General features: G+C 41.1%; 1 protein-coding gene across 1 annotated transcript in view; it reads right to left on the bottom strand.

Moving 5' to 3' along the window:
* SYNE1 (spectrin repeat containing nuclear envelope protein 1) overlaps positions 1–25423 on the bottom strand; it is a 464259-nt gene that overhangs the window by 152804 nt on the left and 286032 nt on the right. Inside the window, exons 91-97 of the mRNA XM_049695244.1 lie at positions 24505–24648; positions 19203–19397; positions 17966–18106; positions 10976–11143; positions 10603–10764; positions 2299–2505; positions 170–343 (exon numbers count right to left, since the gene is read on the bottom strand). Coding sequence (XP_049551201.1) covers positions 170–343; positions 2299–2505; positions 10603–10764; positions 10976–11143; positions 17966–18106; positions 19203–19397; positions 24505–24648 — 1191 coding nt within the window. The remainder of the gene's footprint in view (positions 1–169; positions 344–2298; positions 2506–10602; positions 10765–10975; positions 11144–17965; positions 18107–19202; positions 19398–24504; positions 24649–25423) is intronic.

The raw sequence follows: 25423 nt of genomic DNA, 5'->3' as shown, positions 1-25423 counted from the left end.
ATTTCATTTAAGCTTTAATAAGGTATTGTTTTTCTACTCTCTAAATGTATAAAGTATACGGGCTGTGAAAACTCATACAACCATACCAAGCTTTGTTACCATTATGTCTTCTGTAGTTAAAAAATGTGCCTTGTGACGTTGGCATATTCCCTCAAGAACATTTTTGTACCTGGCAGTCCACCAGCTGGGCCTCCATGTCCATGGGCTCCTTGGGTGACCCCAGCGCAACGTCCAGAGTGGCCTTAGTGCTCGAGAGCCAGTGGTCCAGCTCATCGGCTTCACAGCGGTACCTCTGCAGGGCCTGCTCCTGTCTCTGTTCCTCCAGCTGATCATTGAACTTCTCCTAATGAATTAAGCAGAATGGAACCTAAATCACTCGAAGGTAAAATCATCAGGATTCAACACAGTACAGCAACGGTTCTCAGGCCTGAGTGCACATCAGAATCACCTGTGAAACTTAAAAAAAGAATGAAACAACCCATGTTTAGGCCACATCACAGACTAGTAAATGAGAATTTGGGAAGGTGAGCCTCAAGATTAGTATTTTATAAAAACTCCTACAATGATTCTTTTTTTTAAAATTAATTAATTAATTTATATTTTTGGCTGCACTGGGTCCACGTTGCTGTGCCTGGGCTTTCTCTAGTTGCAGCGAGCGGGGGCTACTCTTCGTTGTGGCTCACGGGCTTCTCATTGCGGTGGCTTCTCTTTGTTGTGGAGCACGGGCTCTAGGCACGCAGGCTTCAGTAGTTGTAGCACGCGGGCTCACTAGTTGTGGTTCGCGGGCTCTAGAGCGCAGGCTCAGTAGTTGTGGCACACGGGCTTAGTTGCTCCGTGGCATGTGGGATCTTCCTGGACCAGGGCTCGAACCCGCGTCCCCTGCATTGGCAGGTGGATTCTTAACCACTGCGCCACCAGGGAAGTCCCTAAAAACTCCTACAATGATTCTAATGTGTGCCTAGAGTTAAACGTTCTTAAATAATACATCTACAGGACGAGGCAGATAATATGAATGATAGAAACTGGTCAAGGATTAGAACAAAGCAATGGCGTAAGACAGTAGGTAACTTGACTTCAATGTCCGGGAAACTGTAGAGTAGTGGGGTCTATGGAAAACTGAAGAACATATCTGGTCCACCTAAAAGGGCAGTACCATGTAGTTTCAGGTAACTGATCCCCTACAGGAAAGGGTGGTCCAGTGTTATTAGTTTCTTGAGCAAAGGCAAAAAGTCAAAAATTTTGGTTAGATCTCTAAGGATGTTTTAATGATGGCAAATAATTCATTTTTAAAAGAAAATCCAGGCCAATCACTTTATTTCAGAATTCCATGACGGTTTCATAGAGTGACTGGGGACAGTATTAATGAATTAAGAAGTTAATCCTTAAGATACTCTAAGTACTTTACTTTAAAAATTATTTTATTAGTAATCTATTATTATGTTTTTAATTAAAATTTTTATTGAATTGTTTAAAAGAGAGATTAAATAGAGCAGACACGTTGATTCAAAATTTCTCCAAAACCAGAAAATATATGAATACCTAGTCTGACTAATTTTATAACAGGTAAAACTAGAAACAGCCTACATACCCAACAATAGGGGGATGGTTAATTGAATTATGGTATAATCAGCAGCTAAATAAAATAAGTGTATATAATAAATGATTATTTGCCAGAGAAGCTGCTAGACTCTAGAGATACAAGGACACAGACACTTTAAATTATAGGATCAACAATATGAACATCGTATACGTTCAGGGCCAGGAATGATAAGAGAAAAACAACAACAAAGAAGGAAAATAACTTATTTTTAACACATCTGCTACCGTGACTAAAATTTACCTCTCTATTAAATAATATTCAAGTTAAGTAACATGAGAACCAGAACTGCAAGAATATTTTCATGAATTAATGTGCTTGAATTGGCTAACAGTGACTAAGGATTTATTCTTCACAGTACTGGTAACACTATTCATAAAAATGCTCTTATTTAAACACAGCACACTATCGTGCAAACCTTCTATAATTACTCCTCATAAGACTCCTGTCTACCAAGTATCAGCTTTCCACAGTCTCAGTTTTGCATGCTTGAAATGACTCAGAAAGGGGTGAAAAGACACATTCATGGCTCCACACTGACTCAGGGCTCTATTCACGAGACCCTCCTGGACACACAATACCAGCTTCTGCTGAGTGGGAAACAATAAACATGTCGATCACGTAAGTAGCCCAACATACTTGTCAGCATAACCCTAAGAGTTAATCTGGACCTGAGGGGCACCTTCAGAATGGCTTGTTACCTCCAAAAGCTGTCGTTTCCCTGATGCCTTCATCTTGATGGTGGACATTCGCTCTGCTAAGACAGCGAGCGTGGACTGCAAGGGCAGCTGCTCCGAAGGGTCGGACTCTGGGAGGTCAGACACCAGCTCCTCTGCGAGGGCTGACTGCAGCTCACTGATTTCCTCTTGAAGCATGAGAATCTCATCCATCAGTGCCTGCGGGGAAGACTGTGGAATCATACTCGTGTATGTATTTTTTCGCACTGAGGAATCGTGGCACTAGCTGAGTCCCATGTGGTTCGATACTAGTGAAGACACTTCATTTGGAAGTCGTTTAACCGACAAACAGGGGACCTACTAACCTAAGTTTCTAAATGACAGTACCAGACTGAATGTCAGGAAATTTCTGATTTTAAGACCATTTGTATTGGTAACTTAAATGAATTTGAACTAGTTAATTAATCTTTCTGGTTTTCAACAGGCACATCTGTAATCCGACGGGGGTATGCTCAATGATGTTTGAGTCTCCAATTCTATGTTGAAAATAAAATTCATCACTTTTTTCCTCAACATGATTCTTCCCACTCTAAACTTCCCTGAGTCTGAAACAGCACTGCATTTTAATCACAAACTCACATTATACAAGACAGGAAAAATTTGTCACCTGTTTCTATGCTGTTACCCTCTCCTTATTTTTCTCCTCTCCCCAACTCTAAAATTTGAAGTTTCTCAGGGCTAATTCCAGGCCCCTTTTCTCTCTTCACAAGCTCTCCCAGGCGATGTCCATTGCCAAGGCTTTAAACCCTTCCTAATGTGGAACACTTAGTAGGAGAATAAAACTTGCCACCCCAAAATGTCTCTGGCATGCAGGTTATTTTGAGCTGAAAACAATCAAGGTCCAAAAGACTCAAGAAAAAACTCTGACCTTCCCTCTAACTACCTAAAGAATCTAGAAAGGGGACCTATTACAGGAATAGAGCTATCATCGAGATATCTGCAAAGAATAGGGCTGGGTGTGGTGAGGGAAACTCTTAAGAGATCAGAGTACACTCAGTGTCCCACTGTCTCTGAATGGACCAATTAATATTTGTTTACCAAACATTTGCTTTTCCATCTTTATGTGAGTGGCCTTCCTCCTCTTTTAAGTCTCAAACCACTACCCCCAACATCCTCCTGTGTCTTTAGCTGAAGATAGTATTTAAGGCGAGAGTTTCAACCATTTCGGCAAGTTACTCAGTTTTCCTGGGTCTCTCCCACGTTTACATGTTATTAAACTTTTATTTGATTTTCTCTGGTTAATCTGTCTCATGTCAATTGAATTCTTAGACCAGCCAGAAGAACCTAGAAGAGTAGAGGAAAATTTCTGCCTCCCTGACACTTATAAAGGTATATCTCTAACCCAGATATCTGTCCTAAGTTTCAGGCTTGTATATTCAACTTACATATTTCACGGTGTCTCCATCTTATGTAAAAGGCCGCTTCTTCCTCTGTTGTCCCCATCTCAGTAAAAGGTAACACCCTTCTCATTGCTTAAGCTTGAGACCTAGGAGTCATTCACACCTTCTGTCACCATATCCAGCATCAAATCCAACTGCTTTCACCTCCAAAACGTATCTTGTATGTCTCCTCTGCTCCCACCTACGTCACGCAAACTCCTTATCTGAATTGCTCTCATGGTCTACATTCTTGTCTCTCCAAACCCCTCTTCACAGAGTAATTAGAGTGATCTTTTAAAAAGGTAAATCAGATCCTCTCAGTCCCCTGTTTTAAAATACTTAGTGGCTTCCGGCCTGTAAAATAAAATCCAAACTCCTTGCTGTAGTCGTGCGGTCTCACCCCCGCCTGCCCCTTGTACCACGCTCCCTTCTGGCTTACTACATTCCAGCCTTCTTCAGTTACTCCAGGACCCTCAGCACTTTCTGCCTCAGGGCCTTTGCACAAGGTGTTCCCTCAAGCTCTGGAATGCTCCTCTTCCTCTCTGTGAGATGGTTCTCTTCATCCTCGGAGCCTCAGGTTAATTGTCACATCTTCAGAGAGGCCTTTCCTGACCGCTGACGCTAAAAAGAAATCTCTATTGTTCTCTTTTACCAGCGCCCTACTTCCTGCTTAACAGCTATCACAATTATACACTGTTGGTATTTCTCATTTTTTGTATTTTATGATTTGCTCTTTAGCTGGAATCTTGACAGGAGGAATTCTTTTTTGGGATTTGAATGACATGTTAGAAAAACAGGCCCTACCCCTACAGGAGGGGCAATCATGACTCCAAGTAAAGAATCATTGCTTTTATAGTTGCCAGTATTTCACAGTTTCCAATATACCCCTACTTGCATAATTCCCACCTATTCCATAGGACCGTAGGCTGCGCTGTAAGCCCAGTGCCTCCTCAGAATGGGCTCTTAATAGATATAAAACAACAAAAATGCTCTTCTTTCCCTAATATCAGTTGTCATCCTGTCCAACTGCTGTTTAAGTAAACTATTATATTGAAATCATTATATACATCTAGAAAAGTGCAGACTATAAGTGTACAGTTCTATGAATTTTCACAAACCGCACATACCTGGGCTCCTGGCACCCAGATCAAGAAACAGAACATTCCCAGGACTCTGCAAGCCCCCTGGACTGCATCCCTTTCTTTCCAGAGATCACCATGGTGCTGGCTTGCAAATGTCATAGATCACTGCTGCCTGTTTTTGAGCTCTACAGAAATGGAATCATTCCTGATGTACTGTTCTGTGTCTGCCTTCTTTCACTCCCTCCAAGACTGTGACTGTTGCATGTAAAAAGAGCTGACCCTTTTTATCGCTGCATTGTATTCCACTGTCACCTGGTTTGTGGGTCTTGTCCATTTAAGCCTTTCTAGTAGGTTCATAGTGGTATCTCATTGCAGCTTTAATTTGCATTTCCCTGACGGTTAATTAGACTAAGCACTTTTCCCTATGCTTTTTTGGCCACGTGGAGATCGTCTTTTGTGACCACCTGCTAAAAATCTTTAGCCATTTTCTATTGGAGTCTTTCCTTTTCTTATTGATGCATGGACTTGTGTATATATTCAGGATAGGAATGCCTGTGTTTCTTTTAGTTCTGTGTATTGCAAATATCTGCTCCCATTTTGTGACGTGTCTGTCCCTTAACGGGTAAAAGCTTCCTTAATGATGTCTTTTGATAAAAAGAAGCTCTTCATTTTATTGTAGTCTAATATATCAGTATTTTGATTCACTGGAAAAGTTAGGGCCTTTGCTGTCCTATTTAAGAGATCTTTGCCTACCGTAATGTTATGAATATATTCTCACATGTTACCTTCTAGAAGAATGCTATTCAAAGTGTGGTCCATTCAATGGCGTCATGAACTGGTTTGTCTCTAGTTCATGATAAGAGAAAGATATTGCAAGTAAACATTAAGAAATGTTATAGCAACTTGACGTTGACACAATATCCAACCAGTATTTTATTTTATTTTACTAAAATGTTGAGTTAGAAATTTAAAAATTAAAAAAAAAAGATTATACACTACCGATACTTTGAGAAGCACTGTTTCAAAACATTTTGTTTTTAATCTTCACATTTAGATCTACTATCCACCTAAACTTAATTACCATGTCCAGGGTAAGTAGGGGTCAAAATTCTTTTTTTTTTCTTCTTATTGACCCTGTACTATTTAGTGAAAAGATGATTTTTCATCCACGGTTGTGCAGTACAGTTTTTGACATAAGCGCAGTGTCCGTGTAGGTGGGAGGGTGCTTCTGGCTTCGCATTCTGCACCATTGACCCATTTGGCGTCTGTGCCAATACCAGAGTCTCATAATTGCTATAGCTTTATAAATCTCACTCTCTGAAAGGATACATATCCTTCAATTTTATTCATCTTCTTCAAGGTTGTCTTGGCTATTCTTGACTCTTTCCATTTTCAATACATATTTTTTAGTACATTTGCAATATGTTTTGGAATTATCTTATCAATCTCCACCAAAGAACTTGCTGGGATATTTGAATGTAATTGTAACAAATGTACAGACCATTATTGTTTGTTATACATTCAAAATGGTTTCGGTCCAGTAAAGTATTTTCTCCTACTTTATAATCGTTTTTGGTACTTGATTGCCAAAAATATAAAATTCATATTATGTGGCCTGTTTTGAGGGCTTCTCCATAACTAGACTGACATTATTGTATCTTTTTTTTGCACTGATTCTCTGTATAAGCAAGAAGAGCCCCTCACTACTTCATACCACGTTCATTCTCATTCTCTCCTCTGTGCCTTTCCTCACACATTTACATTTATAGTGTCTCCCAACCACTCTTCCTACCATTCCAAATTTTCAAAATCCATGTCTCCCAAAAGACCTGTTAGAGTCTTCTTGATCTTCCCACCACTGTAACCCATAATCACATTGCTGGGTTTTGTATAATATGTTGGTAATTCATCTACCCCTAAATCATATGTTAAAGAATAAGTGTCTATTTCAGCTGTGCACATAGTAGGTGCTCAACACATCTAGTTGAATTCATTCTAATTCATAATAGACAAAACAGTTATCTACGGGCTTCCCTGGTGGCGCAGTGGTTGAGAGTCCGCCTGCCGATGCAGGGGACACGGGTTCGTGCCCCGGTCCGGGAAGATCCCACGTGCCGCGGAGTGGCTGGGCCCGTGAGCCATGGCCGCTAAGCCTGCGCGTCCGGAGCCTGTGCTCCGCAACGGGAGAGGCCACAACAGTGAGAGGCCCGCATACCGCAAAAAAAACCAAAAACAAAACAAAAAAAACCCAGTTATCTTAATCATGAAGCAACCAGGAAAAAAAAAAAATCTTCCTCATTCATTTAATCTCAGTGGATTTGACCAACCAGGCATACAGTGAAGTGAACAACTTCCATTTCAGACTCGCAATGTCTAAAACAGCTCTCTGAATGTTCTTCAGTAAGTGATGATGGAATTAGGAATCCTACAACTGTTAGTTTCCATTCTGTTAGAGTCAAGCCTCCCTATTCACGCTTCAGTTTACTCTCAGGGGAGAGTGGATATTTTTGGAAGGTTGCTATAGTTTGTAACTTCAAGATCCAGCAGCCAAACTTACTGGGGGATGGGGTTTTCTTTTGCAGTGATGTAAATGTTTTGAAACCAGATTGGGAGGGTGATTGTATGACATTGTGAAAGTACTAAAAGCCACTGAACTGTACACTTTAAAATGGTTAATTTCATGGGATGCGGATTTCACTTCCATCTAAAAAAAACAAAAGGATCCAGCAGTTAAATATGTCTTCGCCCAACTGTCTAAGCTGGTGGCCAGATGTTTCCCTCCAACATCTGGCTCAAAACTAAGGAGAGGAGATGCAATGTTGCTCCTCTTTGCATTTCCGACTTGTGTTTACAAGGAGGGCATGTGTATGACCAGTTTGTGGTTTAGAGAGGTTCCCTGAGCTTTTCTAAAATGACTCACTCTGGGGAGAACATGGAGCTCATGTCTGGTTCAACACCCAAGGTGAACATGAATTTCATTGTGACTTTGAGAACTATCTACATCAGAGTTCATCTCAAACTTTGAGCTGTTATTTACATTAAAGAAACAGAACCGAAATAACCTCAGAGCTCTGCCTACTAACCATCGCTGAGTTGGTGTGGCAAAGACAACACATGCCCAGGAGGCATTAGCTGCCCGTGATAATGAAGGTCCCCATCAGAGGGCTCACCACCCGGAACAGCAGCCACAAGTCAGCTTATGAACTGCATTGATGTCTTAAAATTAAACTTCTGGTTCAATTTAAAGAGGGTAACAGGAAAGGCACAGCACTCCACCCCAATTCAGCAGGTTTAGACAAGTGTTCCGAGGAAAAATGTAGGAATTAGAGTAGCTCTCTAAAGAAACATTAGTACTTCCAAGAGAGTGTTAGGAAAAAATCAGCAATTGAAGTATTTTTTATTAATTTTTAGAAAATACTAAAAGCATAATGGACTTTCTCACCCACATTACACTGGAATTTAGAAAGAGTAGTTCTATCGTATTGCTTGAAATTTTTAAAGTATCATTCCAGAAGCCAAGAACCAATTTAGATATTGTGATACTATTAGTCTTCCATGTGGGCAGCGCTGTCCCAGAATTCATAGAATTTAGGTACAGACAGCAAAAGTAGGTCAGATGGAAAATGTTAGATTTGTGATGATACAAGAAATTATACATTATTTATATTTCTTTCCCTCTCATTAGAGCATTAATATAATTGTTAAAAGCTCCAATGATGGGTAATCATTGAATTAGCTATACCCCTCATTGCTATAATTGTTAGCACTACCACTCTCAATTTAGAATGGGACAAAAGTCATGTGCTTGGGCTTAATTATAAGAAAAGTCACAGGTTCATTTCTAGTTCATAATAGTTAGCTTTAATGTGCAATTTTGAGTTTTCTCCATTACATCCCTTGAATAAAATAATACTTTTGCTCTACATTCAGTTTGTGTTTTCATACTAATACCTGAGAGGCAGGGTGATGCTGGTAATTGGGAGCTAATTTGCATTTTAATTAGGAACTCTGGAAGGTCAAGGCAGACCGCCAGGATCCTGCTTTCATACAGGTCCTAAATCCTGTGGGACCTGCTGAAGGCTCTTTGGGAGCTGTGGTCTGTCACCTGGGACACAAGAATGATCAGCCTTGAACAAAAGCAGAGGTGACTGGAAAGTACCCGAAAGTACCCAAAAGCAGAGAGAGTCAAATTCTGTAAACCCTCTCCTGGAATGCTGGCTTCTGATAATCTAAGTCTGTGACACTCAAATTCACTTTAATCCAGCCTTTGGATAATTTATGCCAAATCCTTTTTGGTTGCTTAAAAGAAGCTGTAGTCAAATGTATGGAAGTTCTCCTGCCCTTCCAGGTACAGTGAAGAGTTGGGGAGGGTGTTAGTCAGACAGAGCCCCAGGAGGCCCCTTCAGGTGACAGTGAGGTGGCTGTTGACAGTTAGAAAACTGGAGTACCAGTTAGAGAGGACTGTGGTGCTGCGGGGACACTGCATGGTAGTAGAGACCTAAGTCCCTGACTGTCCTCGTGATTGTCTTAATCCAAGTAAACAAAGGTTAATTTTAACTTTATATTTTCACTGCACCCTCCCCAAACCAGATGGACTATGGGTGACTTTAGGATAGCAGAAAGACCCACAGAAGGTCGTTTTCCCAAAATAAGGCCTATAAATGGATGCTATACACTCTGATTTCTATCTTAAGAAGTTACAAGAGTGTCAGGAACCTGAAACCACTGTTTCTCAACATGCTGTCTCTAGATGAAATATTCTCATTTTTGTGTTATACTGCAAGGTCCTTTATTGTAAAATAGTACAATTTTACCTTAGACTACACATCTGAACAAGCAATGTATTCCAAGGTTATCCTGGGTTCCAAAACTACAGAGATGTTAAGTAGAAGAAAGATAAAGTACAGAGTTTCACTCTTAACGCTGGTAAATTACCCAGTATTTGATAACTACATAATTGCATCATGCTTTCATAGCTCTTAATCTTTCTTTCTTTTCCTCTTATCTTTCTTTTCCTCTGCCTTTGATAGGGTTGTCACAGGCTCCTGAGTCCTGGCCGCAGCAGCGTTTTCCTGTACCACGGTGGCTGAATATGTAGGTGACTGCACGCCTCAGTACCCAGACCCAGTTACACCTGATTACGCGTCAAGAGTACACCCGATAATGTTGCTAAAGCAGTAACCAGATTTAAGCTATGCACTTTCTTAGCGTGCATTTTAAGTTGATGCATTTTTAACAATATCTGTCTGAGTTAGGTTAACGTAATCATCTCTGTTTCTCACCTAACGCTGAAGCACTGTCCAGTGTCCCTTTTAAAACATGATTCAAGTCTGGGAAAACCACAAGATTACAACTTGGAATCCCTTATTCTTCAGCTGCTTCTTGGCCTACTGGAGTCTGAGAGTTATTCTCTTCCGTGGTAACGGGGAGGTGCTGGGCACACGCTGGCTAAGTTTCTTCAAACAACAATACCCCGAGAAGGCAGACGTGGGGTACACTTGATTCTTACAACAATGGTTCAAAACGAAATAAAAATAATGTGGCAACTATAAGGAAATGCAGCTTGTGTAATAAAAGTTAGAAAGCAACGTCAAGGTCTCAATAGCCTTCTTTCCCTCTCGTAGACCCTCCCTGAAGCAGTGATGGAAACAACCACCACTTGGATTGGGATCTTGTTTACTCTGTAACAAGGGATACAGTAAAAAACGTGTCAGCCTGCTGTCTTATACACACGCTTGGCCAGCCGGTCGTCAGTAAGAGTGCACCTATGTGATCATGCAGGAAACTGAAGTCATCGCTATTCTTACCTGGTGTTCGGCCATCTGGCTCTCGGTACTCCTGCCGTGCTCCGGACTTTCACTGAGTTTCATCTCGATGGCCTCCATTTTCGTGGAGACGGACTGGAGGCAGTCCTGGTACTTCTGTTGGCGTTCCAACGCTTCGTAGAGTGTGCGCTGCTTTTCGCTGATCTAAAGAAGAAAAGGGATATTACCAAATACTCCCCAGCCCCTTATCTTCTAGATTATGACATTTCTTTCCTCACCGCTTTACCTCTGTGACCCAACAAAGGGTGTTCAACTGTATATGGGATGTGTACACATTATGCATTGATTTCATAAGACAATCGCTAAGGTAATCAGTGTTTGGTGGGCTAAACAATTCCACATTTTGAAGACTTACCACATTCTTTAAGGTTTCCCAAGAGCGTTGTAAATCATCCAGTTTAGCAGTAGCAGACGGCTCCAGACTTGGTTCACAGAGCTCTTGGGGTGGCAGGGTGCTGGGGGGAATCCTGGAGGCATCCGTCTGCAACGACTCAGCAGACAAGGCTTGGTAATAAGCGATGTCCTATGGGTGCAAAGCACGGTGTTGGATGCAAGAGGAAAACAAGGTTTAGGTCAGGACGCTCTGGGTACTGTTTGTCATGTGGAGGAAAGGTTTAGGATTCACACCAATCCCCCAGGGCTACCAACTATCAAAGTCAGTAAACTCCTGTAACAAGAAGGTCATATCAAAGCACCCTGCAGTTGCTTTAGAATTTTTTAGAATTGGTAAAAAAAATTTACCAATATTTCAAGTTGCCAAAACTCATTCCTATTTTATATCTGGTAAAATGGAAATATTGGGTTGGCCAAAAAGTTCGTTCGGGTTGTTCCACAACGTGGAATACATGTTTAAGTGCTATACATATTTAAAGACTGATTCACCAGCAAAAAAGGAGAATCTAAATGATCTACTTCCTAAAATGTTGCTTAATGTGTTGATCAAAGTTTTGAATAATTTTTTAAAACCCTTGATTTAAATATATTTAAGTCTATAGAAAGTCTTTTTTCAGATATAGCCAGATCTTTAATATTTGTGAGTTCATTATTCATTAATTAATTTAAATATGTTAATATTAATAAGGGAAAATGTAATGGGGAGGTTAAAACTACTCTAAGAAACAAATAATAGAGAGGTTTACTCCTATTCGATTCCTGGAAGTACACAAGAAATAAAGTCAATACTGAAAAATGAAGCTTTTGAATTTTCTTATTTCTTGGATAATAAATAATATTACATATTTTATTAGTATTGATAATGGCATTACTATCTCAAGATACATAATTCATGTGTTTTTAATTGTTTTTATGGTTGTTTTATGGTTGTTTTTATGTTTTAATTTATGGTTGTTTATCTGTATATTTATAGAAACTGAACTGGGACGTAATGTTTATATTCTGGAAATTGCTATAATAAAGTTCACTACTTTTGCAGTTGCACTGTTTAAGATCAAAAAACTGAGCCTTATTGATAATAATGTCTTGGTAAAAAGTATTGACGAGAGGGGCTTTCCTGGTGGTGCAGTGGTTGAGAGTCCGCCTGCTGATGCAGGGGAAGCGGGTTCGTGCCCCGGTTGGGAAGATCCCACATGCCGTGGAGCAGCTGGGCCCGTGAGCCATGGCCGCTGAGCCTGCGCGTCTGGAGCCTGTGCTCCGCAACGGGACAGGTCGCAACAGTGAGAGTCCCGCGTACCGCAAAAAAAAAAAGTATTGATGAAAGCCCCAGACACCTGGGAAACCAAGGAAACAGCAGGAAGAAGCCTGGTGTCTTGGGAGTCTGTACCAGGGCAGGAGCAGGGTGGTGGAATACAACAGAATGAGTTCAGACAGGAGTCTGCCACTGGAGGCGTCAGGACACCTGCGACCCCAGGTGAAATTCTCCTCCCAAGTAGCTACAAAATTGGAGCAAGTCACTCACATCTCATGCATGGGTTCCCTCATCTGCATAACACTGGGTGGTTTTGCGATTAAATTCAGTGATGTTTGAGTGGCCATGAGACCTTCCACCCATTTTGTTGCTGTTGCTGAGGCTTCTAGGTAAGTCCCAGCATTTATTGATGACGTTGAAGCATGAAGACTGGTTCCTTTTCATTCCTAACCCTGTCACTCATCTTGAGTAGATTATCTTGGTATTTTCAAGTCCTTGACAGGCTTATAACCATTCATCCTCACCCACTTCCACTCCTTGAACATGATAGGCTGTCATCACTGAATGGTTTCACCCCAAGTGTATTTCTGACTGTGTTTAAGTTATGTAAACCCTTCTCTTGCCAACTGCTGTGTTTCCTTTGCCCCTTGAACCTCTGCTTCAGTCACTTGGAAAACCCCACCCATGACTCAATGCAACTTTTCTTTTCAGTATGCACACACACGCTCAAAGCCCTTGAGGAGATACTCCTGCAAGTTCTCAAATTTTCAAGGCTGTCTATATTCAGACTCACCTCTTGATTAAAGAGGACCCTCCTACCGACTCCCACAACCTCATCCACCTTCGCTTTTGCAAGGGTCTTGGTCCATTAATACCTACTCCCTCTTCACTGTCTTTTTCCTCAGCGTGTAAATAAAGCCAAATTTTTTCCATCTGAAAACACCTACACACTCTTTTCTGATTTTTTTCTTGCAGGATATCACATGTTGGAAAGTTCTACAGATCAATATGTGATGGCTCATCATACACAAATACATTCGGAATCATCATTTCTTCCCTCTCCCTTTGGCTCCATAATCCAGTTTCTGAAAATGGTAGTTTACACTTAATATGTTCACTTTCTCACCCTCAGTCCACTTCTAAGTAGCCAACTGGGCTTCGAATCTAGCGACTCCACTGAAAATGCTCTGGCCACAGTCAGCAGTGGCTGTTTCCCATGATATAAAATGATTATTTTTCAGATCTTCTCTTGCTTGGTCTCTCACTAGCATTCAATACCACTGACCATCCCTTTTTGGAAACACTTTCCTTTTCACCTCTGTTCTCCTCCCAGCTCTCTAGTCATTCAATCTTTCTCTTTTGTAGTTTGTTTTTTGTCCTCATTCTTACATATTGCTGTATTTTTAAGCTCCAGACTCACATATCCTGTTGTACAAGTTTATCCCAGTCTCTTCAAACTCAATACTTCAAAAAAAAAAACACAACAAAACTGACATCTAGGATGAGAAATGGATTTAGGAAAAATGAGGAAGTATTATCCATCTTTCAGTGAATGGAACTTCTAATCACCTTGCTTGGGATTTATTCTCTATTTCTTCTTTCCCTTACCACCCCTGCTTATGTAAGGATGAAGGTCTATACCCTTGCCAAAACACTGGTTCAATCTCACGTTACACCAACAACTTCCTAATTCTCAGGTTGCAAGCTGGCAGCCTGCAGGTTGCCTCTAGCCTGCATACATTTAGCTTGGTTTATACAGTGTTTTAAATTGTGTAAAATTTCTCTTCATCCAGAGAGGGAGCTTTCGTAAGAATCCCGATTCATGGCTTCTCTTGCAAACCAGAAGGTAGGTAAGACAGGACTCTGCATCCAAACAGCTACAGTAATTCTAACGGAGGAGAGGCTGCCTCGTTCATGTGGGGAGGTGCTGTCCAGGTGCGCTGTTTCTCTCATTTACATCACCAGTCTGGACCAGACATCAGAGTGTGCAACTTCTGTCCCTCACAAGCTTCCTGGGCTCTGGATTTGTCTCCTGTCCACACTGATCCAGAATGACCTGTTAAATAAGTCACTTCCGGGCAGAGCTTCTAGTTAAATTCCTTCAGTGGTTAAGGATTAGCTTCTGGACAAAGTTCAAACTCCTCTGTGTGGCATTCAAGGTCCATCAGGGTGTGTTTCCTGTAACCTTCTCAGTTTCATTTCTCCTCCCACCTCCTCCTCCAAATCTATGTTTCTCCAATCATACTGATATTACTTACAGTTGCCTTGATGGGCCATTTTCCTTCCTGCTGACTGAAAAACTTCCTACATGTACTTCCTTCTGCCTGGAAAACTTCACATCACTCTCGTGCACTCCAACTGTACCTACCTTCCCCTGCTTTAAAACAAAAGGGGGACATCCTTGACCCACTCAACTCCAGCCTTGTTTAGGTACGTACTCTGTGTCCTTCCTTAACACTGTGCTTCTCACTTTCACAGCACTTGTCCCACTCCATGGTCATCATTTGCCTGCTCTCACACAGACTATGAGTGCCTTAAAATCTGTGGAAGTGTCTTTGATCCTGAGCGTATCATGGAGTATTTGGCAAATCACAGGCAAGTATATACATTCATAAAAAATGGTATACGTAAAAGTACTTTTGTAAACTCTATTGTTTTGTATACATGGAAGGTAGTACCATTACTGTCTACGAGGAAAAGCAAAACGTCCTTTAATGTAAAAAATTTAAATTAAATACTCTATAATAAATAAAGGTTCCCCAAAAGAATAAAATAAACTTGTCACAAAAAAATCTGTTTTCTGGCGTGTGTGTGTGTGTTTGTGTGTGTGTGTGTGTGTGTGTCTCAGGTCTATTAGACAGGAAAGACAACCCTTGGTTTCCTAAAATAATTTGAAAATATATCACCTTTTGCAGATTAATAATTTGCATCTATTTGAGGAATACATAGAGTCAATAAAATAAATCAATCAGTCCTATAAGTAACTACTCAATAAGGGCAATATTTGGCATAGTGAAGCATCACCCTTAGAAATACGTCTCTTGTTGGTTATGTGTCTATGTTACGGGAGTTATTATCCATCAGATTCCTAAGGAATTAAATTTGGAAAACCACCGCTACAATTTGATTCGCATTTTCCAGTCTAAAATGTACTTTCAAAATTACCCCCACATTTAACTTTCACCATTTTGTGAATTAAGTAGCATTGCTTCCCATTACAAATGAGGGACTTTCTGGGTACATTCAGCTTAGAGGAAGAGCTGGGACCCATTCTGAGCTTTTTAACCCGGAACCGGGGGTTCTACCCATTACACTACCACTCTTTTCAAACTTCTACTGCCCTCAGCTCTTCCGAGGAGAAGCCCAAGCCTTGGCTGGCTTTCAATAAGATCAAGAAGCCTGCGGCAAGTTCTGTGGCTGCCTCGTTATTTCTACCCTCAAGTAAACTAAACTGTTATCACATTTCAGCTAATAACTACTGTCAGAGAGAGAACACACTGACTGCAGGGGATCAGTTAGTTATATAACGCAGATCTACTTACAGAAGCGGCAAGCACACAGCCTTATTTTAACAGCTGCGACTTTATAAAGCCGTTATATTTGGCCGCTCCTTGAAACAGCTGTGCACATTCTGTACAGTGTTTTGAGTCTGCAAACTGGAACTTATGGGAATTCTAAATGTTCTCAGTTTCAAGAGAAAATTTTGTAGATCCAGGCATCACTGGCCATGTTGCAGCATTTGTTCATTTTCCCCTGTCTTACATCACTGGACAACATAACATGTGGCTGGAACGATGGGATAGATTTGTCTAACACCAACCATTATATTTTTGCTTTCCAACAGCTTCCTGAGAGTATAGCTGCCTGACATGAACTAAATGAAGATTTTTTCCCCCTAATTTGCAGTTCCATATGTAAGTATGTTAGGTTAATAATGTGATTTAAATCGATGTTGATATGGGCAGAGTGTCAAGACGGGATTAAGACAAAGCACAATTTTGTTCATAATTTTGGGATCTGATTGAGCTGGACAGTTAAAGTCATCATAATAAAAATGTTTGCATATTTTACCATTTACAGAATACTTTCACATGTACCTGGAAAGACACTTCACAAGATGCAGCACTGAGACTTACAATTTTAGGAAAGGGATACTCTTCCCAAGTGTTAGTCCAAAGGTCCGTGTTCATTGTTCAATTTGAAAATGTTAAGAACATTAAGCACATTATATAGGATACATTTTTCTTACACAATAAAAAGCTGACTCTAGCCATATTTCTATGATTCTAACGACAATCTGTGACCGCAGGGAAGAACACATCATCAAAGAATGAGTAATTCATATTTTAAAATCAGAATTTGGAGAACTGTTTTCCAAATGCTCCAGAACACTGTGAACTTTTTTTTTTTAATTTCCTCTCATCACTTTTGTTATTATTCATCTTATGGCCACTTTTTCTCTAGATTACAAGGTGCTTGAGGGCAAGGGCCACTGCTGTCTCCGCCTTTGTTACACCTCTGGGACCCGGCACGAGGTGTTATGCCCAGCAGGGGCTCACAATGTATCTGATGAATGCATGAATTGATACGTTCCCTAAAGCTACACAGATTTTTACCAAGAGAATTGTTTGTTTGTTTGGCCGTGCCACACAGCTTGCAGGATCTTAGTTGCCTGACCAGGGAATTCCCTCCAAGAGGACTGTCTTATCTAAAGGTGTCTTTGTTTCATTTTCCCCTTTTGGGGGGAGGTAGGTTCTTTTTATCACAGAAATCCTATTTTGAATGCTTTTGCTTTAAAATAAAAATAATATGATTGATTTGTAATACAGCTTATAGAACACCTGCAATGTTCAGTGCTTCTCTCTTGATAATAAATTTTAACTTCTTTGAACACTAGTAATTTCATGATAAGGTAATTAAAATATTTTTTTAGTTTTTTGGCTAAAGGAAAAAAAAGAAAGTATTATTCAACACGCATTAAAACAATTTTGGTTATTGTAAAAGTATCTTTTTGAACTCTATCCAATATTTTTCGTGAAAATTTTTGACATATTTAATTTAGTATAATCTATATTTAATATAGTGTACACAAAAAAGACACCTCATAACAGCGAGCTATGGTCCCCATTTTATAAAAAATAAAATTTAAGATTATTGAAAGATAAGTAAGAAAACTCAAAATGCAAATCTACTTAGGCACTCCAAAATATACACTGGAAGACTTTAATTTTGTTGGCAATTAGCAAATAAAGAAAAAGTCTGATACAGTGAACATAAATTTTCCATCTTCAAAATCTGAGCTGGTAAGCGTCAAAACTATGTTCAGTGAAAATGTTAAAACAGCAATAGAATCATGTTATTTTACAATAGTGACACGAACATTTCATTTTCTGTTAGGATGCAGTACTCCATTACAGACAGCTGTCAGAAACTAAAGCCATAATGCCTTAAAACAGGCCCTTCTCCAGCTATCATTTCTGTGACCTAATTTTTGCTCATCTCATTTCAGTAGCCTGGGAGAGGAGATGGTGGGTTAAGCCAGTATTGGTCTCACATGACAATCACAGTTTGTGCAACTCTCACACCTAACGGTGTGTTTCTCAAAGTCTACGATTCATACCCATTATCTCATAAGAACAGAGAATGGAGCCCTGCATCCGTTCAGAGATTTTAGCTGGAGGAATGCCAAGTGGGCGGTACCTGGTTAATGGAAGCATCTGTATTAGCCACAGGTGAAGGGGAGCGACAGGCAGGTGGAGAGGAAATCTCACTGTTGGTTCCCTCCTCCCCAGACTCCTCAGTGACCGGTGACAGCAAAGTGTGACAGCGACCTGCAGTCATCTGTCACATAAAATGTTGCCCAAAGGACATGAAAATTGGTTAGCCATGTTAACAAAAGACCTGGTCAGGCACGCACAGGCCAAAACAGAGATAACTATACAACAAAAGTTAGAATTACTGAGACCCAAATTTACATACAAATTCTGTGTTACCATCTGAAAATTTTGTCCTCACGTGAATATGCTCCTAGGGGCCATTTGTAATATAAACAGAGATAAGGGATGCATGTCACATTATAGAGTGTTCTTGTTGATGAATTATCTCTTTAATTTATTTTCCTTTTCTTGATTGATTGTATCTTTATAAATTAAAATCATGAATCATACAAATGAGGGAAGGGTCTATGAAATAAAGCTTGGTCTTTTGTGGGTATTTCAAATTCCAAATATTCTAGCAAGATAAATGCACCCAGAGTAATATACTGCCAAAAGAGTCCAGGTATGGTTATACACTACCCAAAGCATAGCACATTATGTGTGGAAAATATACAGCACTGAAAAACACTGAGTTATCAAACTAATTAACGCAGTTTAGATGCAAAGTTATGAGGAAATAATGTTGCAGAGAGAAATTAATGGAACTTATTTTAATCCAAAGGTAAACTTTGGATTTTCTAGTTTCTTATTTGTCTAATAATAGCTTTCCTTCCATAATTTATTAAACATTTACACAACAGAGTACTCAAACATACCTAGTCAGCCAGTGCTTCAGCTGGAAAAACACACAAAACATATATGTAGCATGATTCTCCCATCCCCCAGAAAACTAGAAAACTGTGCAAAGGAATTGTTCTGAAGCTCAGAGCTTCTGAGTATTACTGCTAAATTATAAACAAATGCAGGGCCAACTTTCAGCACGTTAAGTAATTCAGGAGTCTCAAACAAATAGCTTCATTTCAACTGTCACTGTTTACAGCATCAAAGATTGGCCTTGGCCCAAAGGTAGTCAGAGAGTTAAGGGGACGTTCCTGAGTTCTAATCTGCAAGACCGGGCACTGATCCCTAAACCAAGCCACGGAGAAGAGCCCAAAGCCACTAGGCAGGAGACAGAAGAGAGCGAGCTGGCACCCAGCAAACTGGCCTTGACCCTTACTTACCATGACCACAGAGGGGTGGGCCGAGGTCGCGGGGAGGAGCTCCCCGTCCAGGTTCTCCATCCCCTCCGCCAGCCGCTCCACGTCGGTCACCGTCAGCAGCATGGTGGCGTGCTTGGCTTTCACGGTCAGCATCTTGCACTTGGAGTTCAAAGAAGCGATCTGCTCCTGGTAGCCCTTGATTTTCTGAGCCAGCTCCTGAGGAAACATCCCCGCCCCCCCGCGCCCCGGGTGTCACAGCAGCATCCGAAGGAAACAGAACTAGTAGCGTTCATCTTCCTCCGGGGCTGGCCAATGAAATCTCAGGGCTGCGCCAGACGGAGCGGCGGGGAGGCAGGATGTGGACGGTGCGAGCGCGGAGCCTGCCTGCCGCGCTCCCCGAGCCAGACCACAGCGCGGCGGGGCCGGAAGGGGTGCTGCGGCGCGCGCGGCGGCAGAGACAACGCCATGCGGCCGGGGGATTCTAATCCCGAGAGGCGCTCCGGGCCGCATCGGAATTTATGGGAAGTTAAGCCCTGGCAACTTTCTTGAAAATGCCTAAGGAATCTAAAACTGCCAGATGGTTCATGCCAGGCAAATTAGGTCATGTGATGACTAACACTGCCAAAAACGCAATGCTCAGCTCTTACCCTCCGGAATATGTCAAACAGAGCAGTCATTTGTGACAGACGCATCACAAAGTAAACTGCTCCTAATTCCTGTGACCCGGGGAGTTGCTTTTTTGCAGATAAGGTGAATATCACTTAGGAAACCCTTATTTTTTTATGCAGATTACACCCCAAATAAAATTTTGTACATTCATGAAATTTTCCCTCATGTATGCCATCATGCCTCCAATGTTTCTGATGCCTCAAACTAGGGCTTTGAACTTGAAGTTTGGTTCAATTTTAATGGCTTTTAATTTTTTTCTTGTTGAAAAAAATTGTTTTGAGAGATAGAAGTTTTAAAACTTTTACAAAGAGCTAACTGACAATATATTCTCAACAGCACATAGCTCTTAAAAAATCTAATATATTAAAATCCTAAAAGAATAATCTAAAATGGTAACTCTAAAATGTTAAATTTATACTTTCTTGCTTAAAAGATGCATACATAAGTTAAAAAATGAAGATTTAAACATTCATTCTTTTTTATTACATTCATGTAAAACATTAACCCTAAAAGTACAAAACCACTATTTTTTTCTATTCCTTTTATTTGGCTCCTTCACCTGAAAAGCTGGCATTTAGCGTTTGTACAGAACACGTTTTGTGAGTTTTTTTGTGTGTGTGTGGTACGCGGGCCTCTCACTGTTGTGGCCTCTCCCGTTGTGGAGCACAGGCTCCGGACGCGCAGGCTCAGCTGCCACGGCTCACGGGCCCAGCCGCTCCACGGCCTGTGGGGTCTTCCCGGACCGGGGCACTAACCCGTGTCCCCTGCATTGGCAGGCGGACTCCCAACCACTGCACCACCAGGGAAGCCCTTTGTAAGTCTTTAAAATGATAATGTGTGTATACACACTCAAACTAGAGCTTTGAACCTGAAGTTCAGAAACAAACAAAATGACAAGAGCAAAATGATACATGCATGTATATGTACATGTGTATGTGTATATGTACACACATACCATTTTGCTATTGTTGTCATTTTGTTTCTCCCCTCCCAACCAAAGCTGACTGGGTGGGTGGAAGGGAAAGCAGTCCAGCAGAACTCAGCCAGCATACTGTCTTCTTTCTAGTACAGAAGTACAGGAATTTTTTAAGCAAGGACTTTAAAAGTAGAAATCATGGGTTTCCCTGGTGGTGCAGTGGTTGCGAGTCTGCCTGCTAATGCAGGGGACACGGGTTCGTGCCCAGATCCGGGAAGATCCCACAAGCCGCGGAGCGGCTGGGCTCATGAGCCATGGCCGCTGGGCCTGCGCATCCGGAGCCTGTGCTCCGCAATGGGAGAGGCCACAACAGTGAGAGGCCCGCGTACCACACACACACACAAAAAAAGTAGAAATCATCAGTTCTTTACTTTTCACTGTTACAGATACTTACTTAGTTAAACCTAATAGGATTTTTATAATAGTGATTAAATAGCTATTTACTACATCTGGTCTAGTGCCTAACACATGAGTACTCTATAATAATTGGTAAACGTGTACACATGGAATCATCTACCAGCGCACCGGACTCCTTGAATTCTATGTTTTCATAGGACAAATCACTAAGCCTCCTTACCATGGCTTGCCCTATCTGGTAGATTTGAAGCCTCTGTGTGAAGTGGAGTTAGTCTTAGGCCTCCCATCCTTTGTGCCTACGTGGATGGTCACGGCCCCTACTGCAGTACCCTGCCCAGCACGCTGACAGCAAACGCCCATTTCCTAAATCGATGTTCTCAAGTTATTGTATATAAAACTCATCTAGGGGACTTCCCTGACAGTCCAGTGGTTAAGACTTCGTGCTTCCAATGCAGGGGACGCAGGTTCAATCCCTGGTCGGGGAACTAAGATCCCACATGTTGCTCGGCATAGCCAAAAGAATTTAAAAATAAATAAAACACTAGTAGCAATATTAAAAAAAAAACAAACTCATCTGAGTTGTTTGTTAGAAATGCAATACTGGTCTAGGCTTCAAAAGTTTTCGATTTACTAGGCTTATGAGAACCTGCATTTCATGGTTAGTTCATGTGATCCCCTTGGAGAAACATCTCTCGATAACTTTCTTCTGTAAGAATAAACCTGCCTATATTCCATGAACTTTGTGGCTTAGTGGTCAAATTTGCTATATCAAAATGGAGCACTAAGGGGGTTAATGTGTTCCCCAGTCTCAGGAAGCATACGTATTTTTAGTTTTTACTGAGTATTTCTGAAAATGTTTACAAAGGATGAGTGTACAGGTGGGAATTTCAGGTACAGGAGCAGGCCTTCTGCGTCATGTGGAAAGCGAAGAGCTCTGAGTATTCTCTCCTATCATTTAAAAGCGACAGGATAAGGTTTTTTCAAATTAAATGCAACATTTGAAAAATTACAAGAAAAAAATGCAAATTCCTTAGAAATGAACAATGAGTTTAAGTTATCCATATGGAAACTAGCCTCATCTCAAGATTAAATTCCATTAAAAGCAGACAGAAAATACAGGAAAAAACATTCTTCCAAAATTCTGTTATGAATCAGGCTTTCCCCATGCAGCACTTTCCTTCCTGTGTTTGTTTTACACATACAATGAGCCTCACACAGGACTACTTCATTTTAAATATGAAAATGGAGGGCTTCCCTGGTGGCGCAGTGGTTGAGAGTCCGCCTGTCGATGCAGCGGATACGGGTTCGTGCCCCAGTCCGGGAAGATCCCACGTGCCGCAGAGCAGCTGGGCCCGTGAGCCATGGCCGCTGAGCCTGAGTGTCCGGAGCCTGTGCTCCGCAACAGGAGAGGCCACAACAGTGAGAGGCCCGCATACCGCAAAAAAAAAAAAAAGAACAAAAAAGAAAATGGAATCTAAATCACATGACGAAACTAACACATCTACACTAATGTTTAGAAATGGGAGGAGAAAATGTGACGAAATGAGCAGATCACTGGACAGCAGCCAGAGGACAGTCTACGGCTGAGTCTGCTGAGAGCCGGCTCTGTAACGATCTTGGGCAAGTCGTTTATTCTCCTGGACCATCATTCTTTTCTTTTATGTGTGATCTTAGTTCCCTGTCCAGGGATCGAACCCATGCCCCCTGCAGTGGAACCTCGGAGTCTTAACCACTGAACCGCCAGGGAAGTCCCCAAAGGTAGTAGATTAGAATCTGGTTTCTATCAGTTACTAGATCTGGAAGATCTGGAGATCATTCTAAAAAATCCGTTTTTGTTTTCTCATCGGTAACATGGAGATGATACACACAAAAAAATTCTTACCTCACAGGGTTGTTGTAAAAGATACTCTAAAAACTTTGTGAATTGTTTTCAAAAACATAAAACAAACAAAAAAGCAACCACAGCAGCAATGATAATTATTGTTATTCCAGATAGATTTTTAAAAACATATTTTCTGTGCTGTGACTGAAAAGTTGTTACAAAATTCTGGGTCTTACAAAATGGGATTAGAAGTAGTTTCAAAATAAATTTGTATTATACAGTCTAATGTATGACATATAAACAGTGTTTCAAATAGTTGCGAAACATCTTTTCATTTAACTGCTTTAGTGGCAGAAGAGAAATGAATAGTTAACACAGATGATTATCTACGGTGCAGAAGTAAACGTAGGTGGGGTATTTATTTACATTACTTGTAAAGCATATGCAAATGTTAAGTGTTGGAGGCACGCACTGGCTGTGACAAGAAACTAGAGAACTGCATTTGGAAAGGGGGGAAGTAAGATTTCCCAACCTTACACCTGACACTAACACAACATTGTTAATCAACTATGCTCCAATATAAAATAAAAGTTAAAAAAAAAAAGCAACAGTTGAATCTTTTGGGAATCTTACTATGCTATTTGGTTTGGAAAAACTGTTGTTCTTATGACAACGAAGTTAAAATAGAGCAGACGGAAGGAAAAACTGAATGTCTGTCCTTGGCACAGAGAAATAAGACACACCCCACCCCACCCCCCAGTCACCTTCCAAAATTCATGATGCTGGGAGCCAGCCCCCAAGGAAAGAGTAAATGTGATCTATATAGGGTTTGACGGGTCAGGAGAGGAAATTCACTGCTAACTGTCAAGGAGCTGGAACACTCAAGCTCCTTGTATGATCTCTGAGACCAGGTCTGCACAAGGGGTGTCCAAGTCCTAAGGTCATAATGATTCCAAAGGTACAAAGAAGGAGGTGCATTTGAAAATGGGGAAGATACTAACAGGCATAATCTGGAAACCCACAAAACAAACAACATGAGTCATTCTCTGATTCTGATAAAAGCAGGTGAAGTGACCTATATGTGAAAGAGCAAATGATTTTCTTTTTAACAAGAAATACCTCTTCTTTTAAAAGAGGACCATCAAAGCATCAAGGCTTTGAGCACTGCTGTTCCTTGCAGTTTGTAAAGACAGGGAGTACAGTGTGTTTTGGTGTATGAACTGTGAGAATTCTGCAGGAGGCAGTCGGTGGGTCGTGCTGGAGATATGTCATGAATGCCGGGTCAAGAGGTTTTGGAATCAAGGGGAAGACTTATGCTACTGGGTCTTGGAAAGTATCAGCAGAAATAGCCCTCAAAATGTAAAGAGAGTCAAAGAGGCTCTCCAAGAACCCAACACATTATGCCCTGGACAGGGAAGACCTTTCTCTTTCGTCCGCTGGAAACCAATCACATATCCTCACCAAGCCAGTGTCCTGCCCTTGAACTCGGCTCGTCATACCTCGTGCCGGGAAATCTGGGCTTGCAGCTCCTGGATGTCGCTGGTGGCCACAGGCTTATCCTCAATCTCTCTGTGAGCTCCTTCTATGAGCTCCTGGAGGTGCTGCATTTCTTGCTCGTATTGTTCATATTGCACCACAGCCTCCTTTGAAAGAAAAAAAAAAAGACAATTATCTGTCTATGTCAATAACTGTGTAAGTGCTTCTGTGCTGCTATGTGCCAAACTCTGGTGCTAACTCCTATTTACCCATGTGTCAAGGGAACAAAGAAATGATGGGGAAAATTCCTAGATGATATTTCAGAGCATTCTCTCTAAAACATTTTGGCAAGATTATTGATGGTCTGAAAATAGTTAAGTGGCTAGATCCTCTTTCTCCTCCGTATTGTCCTAAAGACAGCAATGTCATGGTCTAGAACATGGTAGAAAGCGGTACGAAAAACATGATTACTTCATTTTTCCATCAAAGAAATACTAAATATATATGTAAGGCACTCAGCTAAGTGCTGGAATAGGGGATATAAAAATGAATGAAGCATGGGGGGCTTCCCTGGTGGCGCAGTGGTTGAGAGTCTGCCTGCCGATGCAGGGGACACGGGTTCGTGCCCCGGTCTGGGAAGATCCCACATGCCGCAGAGTGGCTGGGCCCGTGAGCCATGGCCGCTGAGCCTGCGTGTCCGGAGCCTCTGCTCCACAACGGGAGAGGCCACAACAGTGAGAGGCCCGCGTACCGCAAAAAAAAAAAAAAAAGAATGAAGCATGACTTCTACCCTCAGAAATTTACTGTCTAAAAAATTACAAGATAATGTAAGTAGAGTTGACCAAATAGACCATTAGTGGTTTAATGAGAGAACATGTATACAATTTTTGGATAAAGTAGGTGAAATATTAGTTGAAAGTAGGTAAGAGATAAATAGTGTCA

Source organism: Orcinus orca, chromosome 12 (assembly GCF_937001465.1).
Source record: "Orcinus orca chromosome 12, mOrcOrc1.1, whole genome shotgun sequence".
Lineage (NCBI taxonomy): Eukaryota > Metazoa > Chordata > Mammalia > Artiodactyla > Delphinidae > Orcinus > Orcinus orca.
Note: the sequence above shows the minus strand (reverse complement) of the source record. Positions and strands in the feature narration are given on the sequence as shown.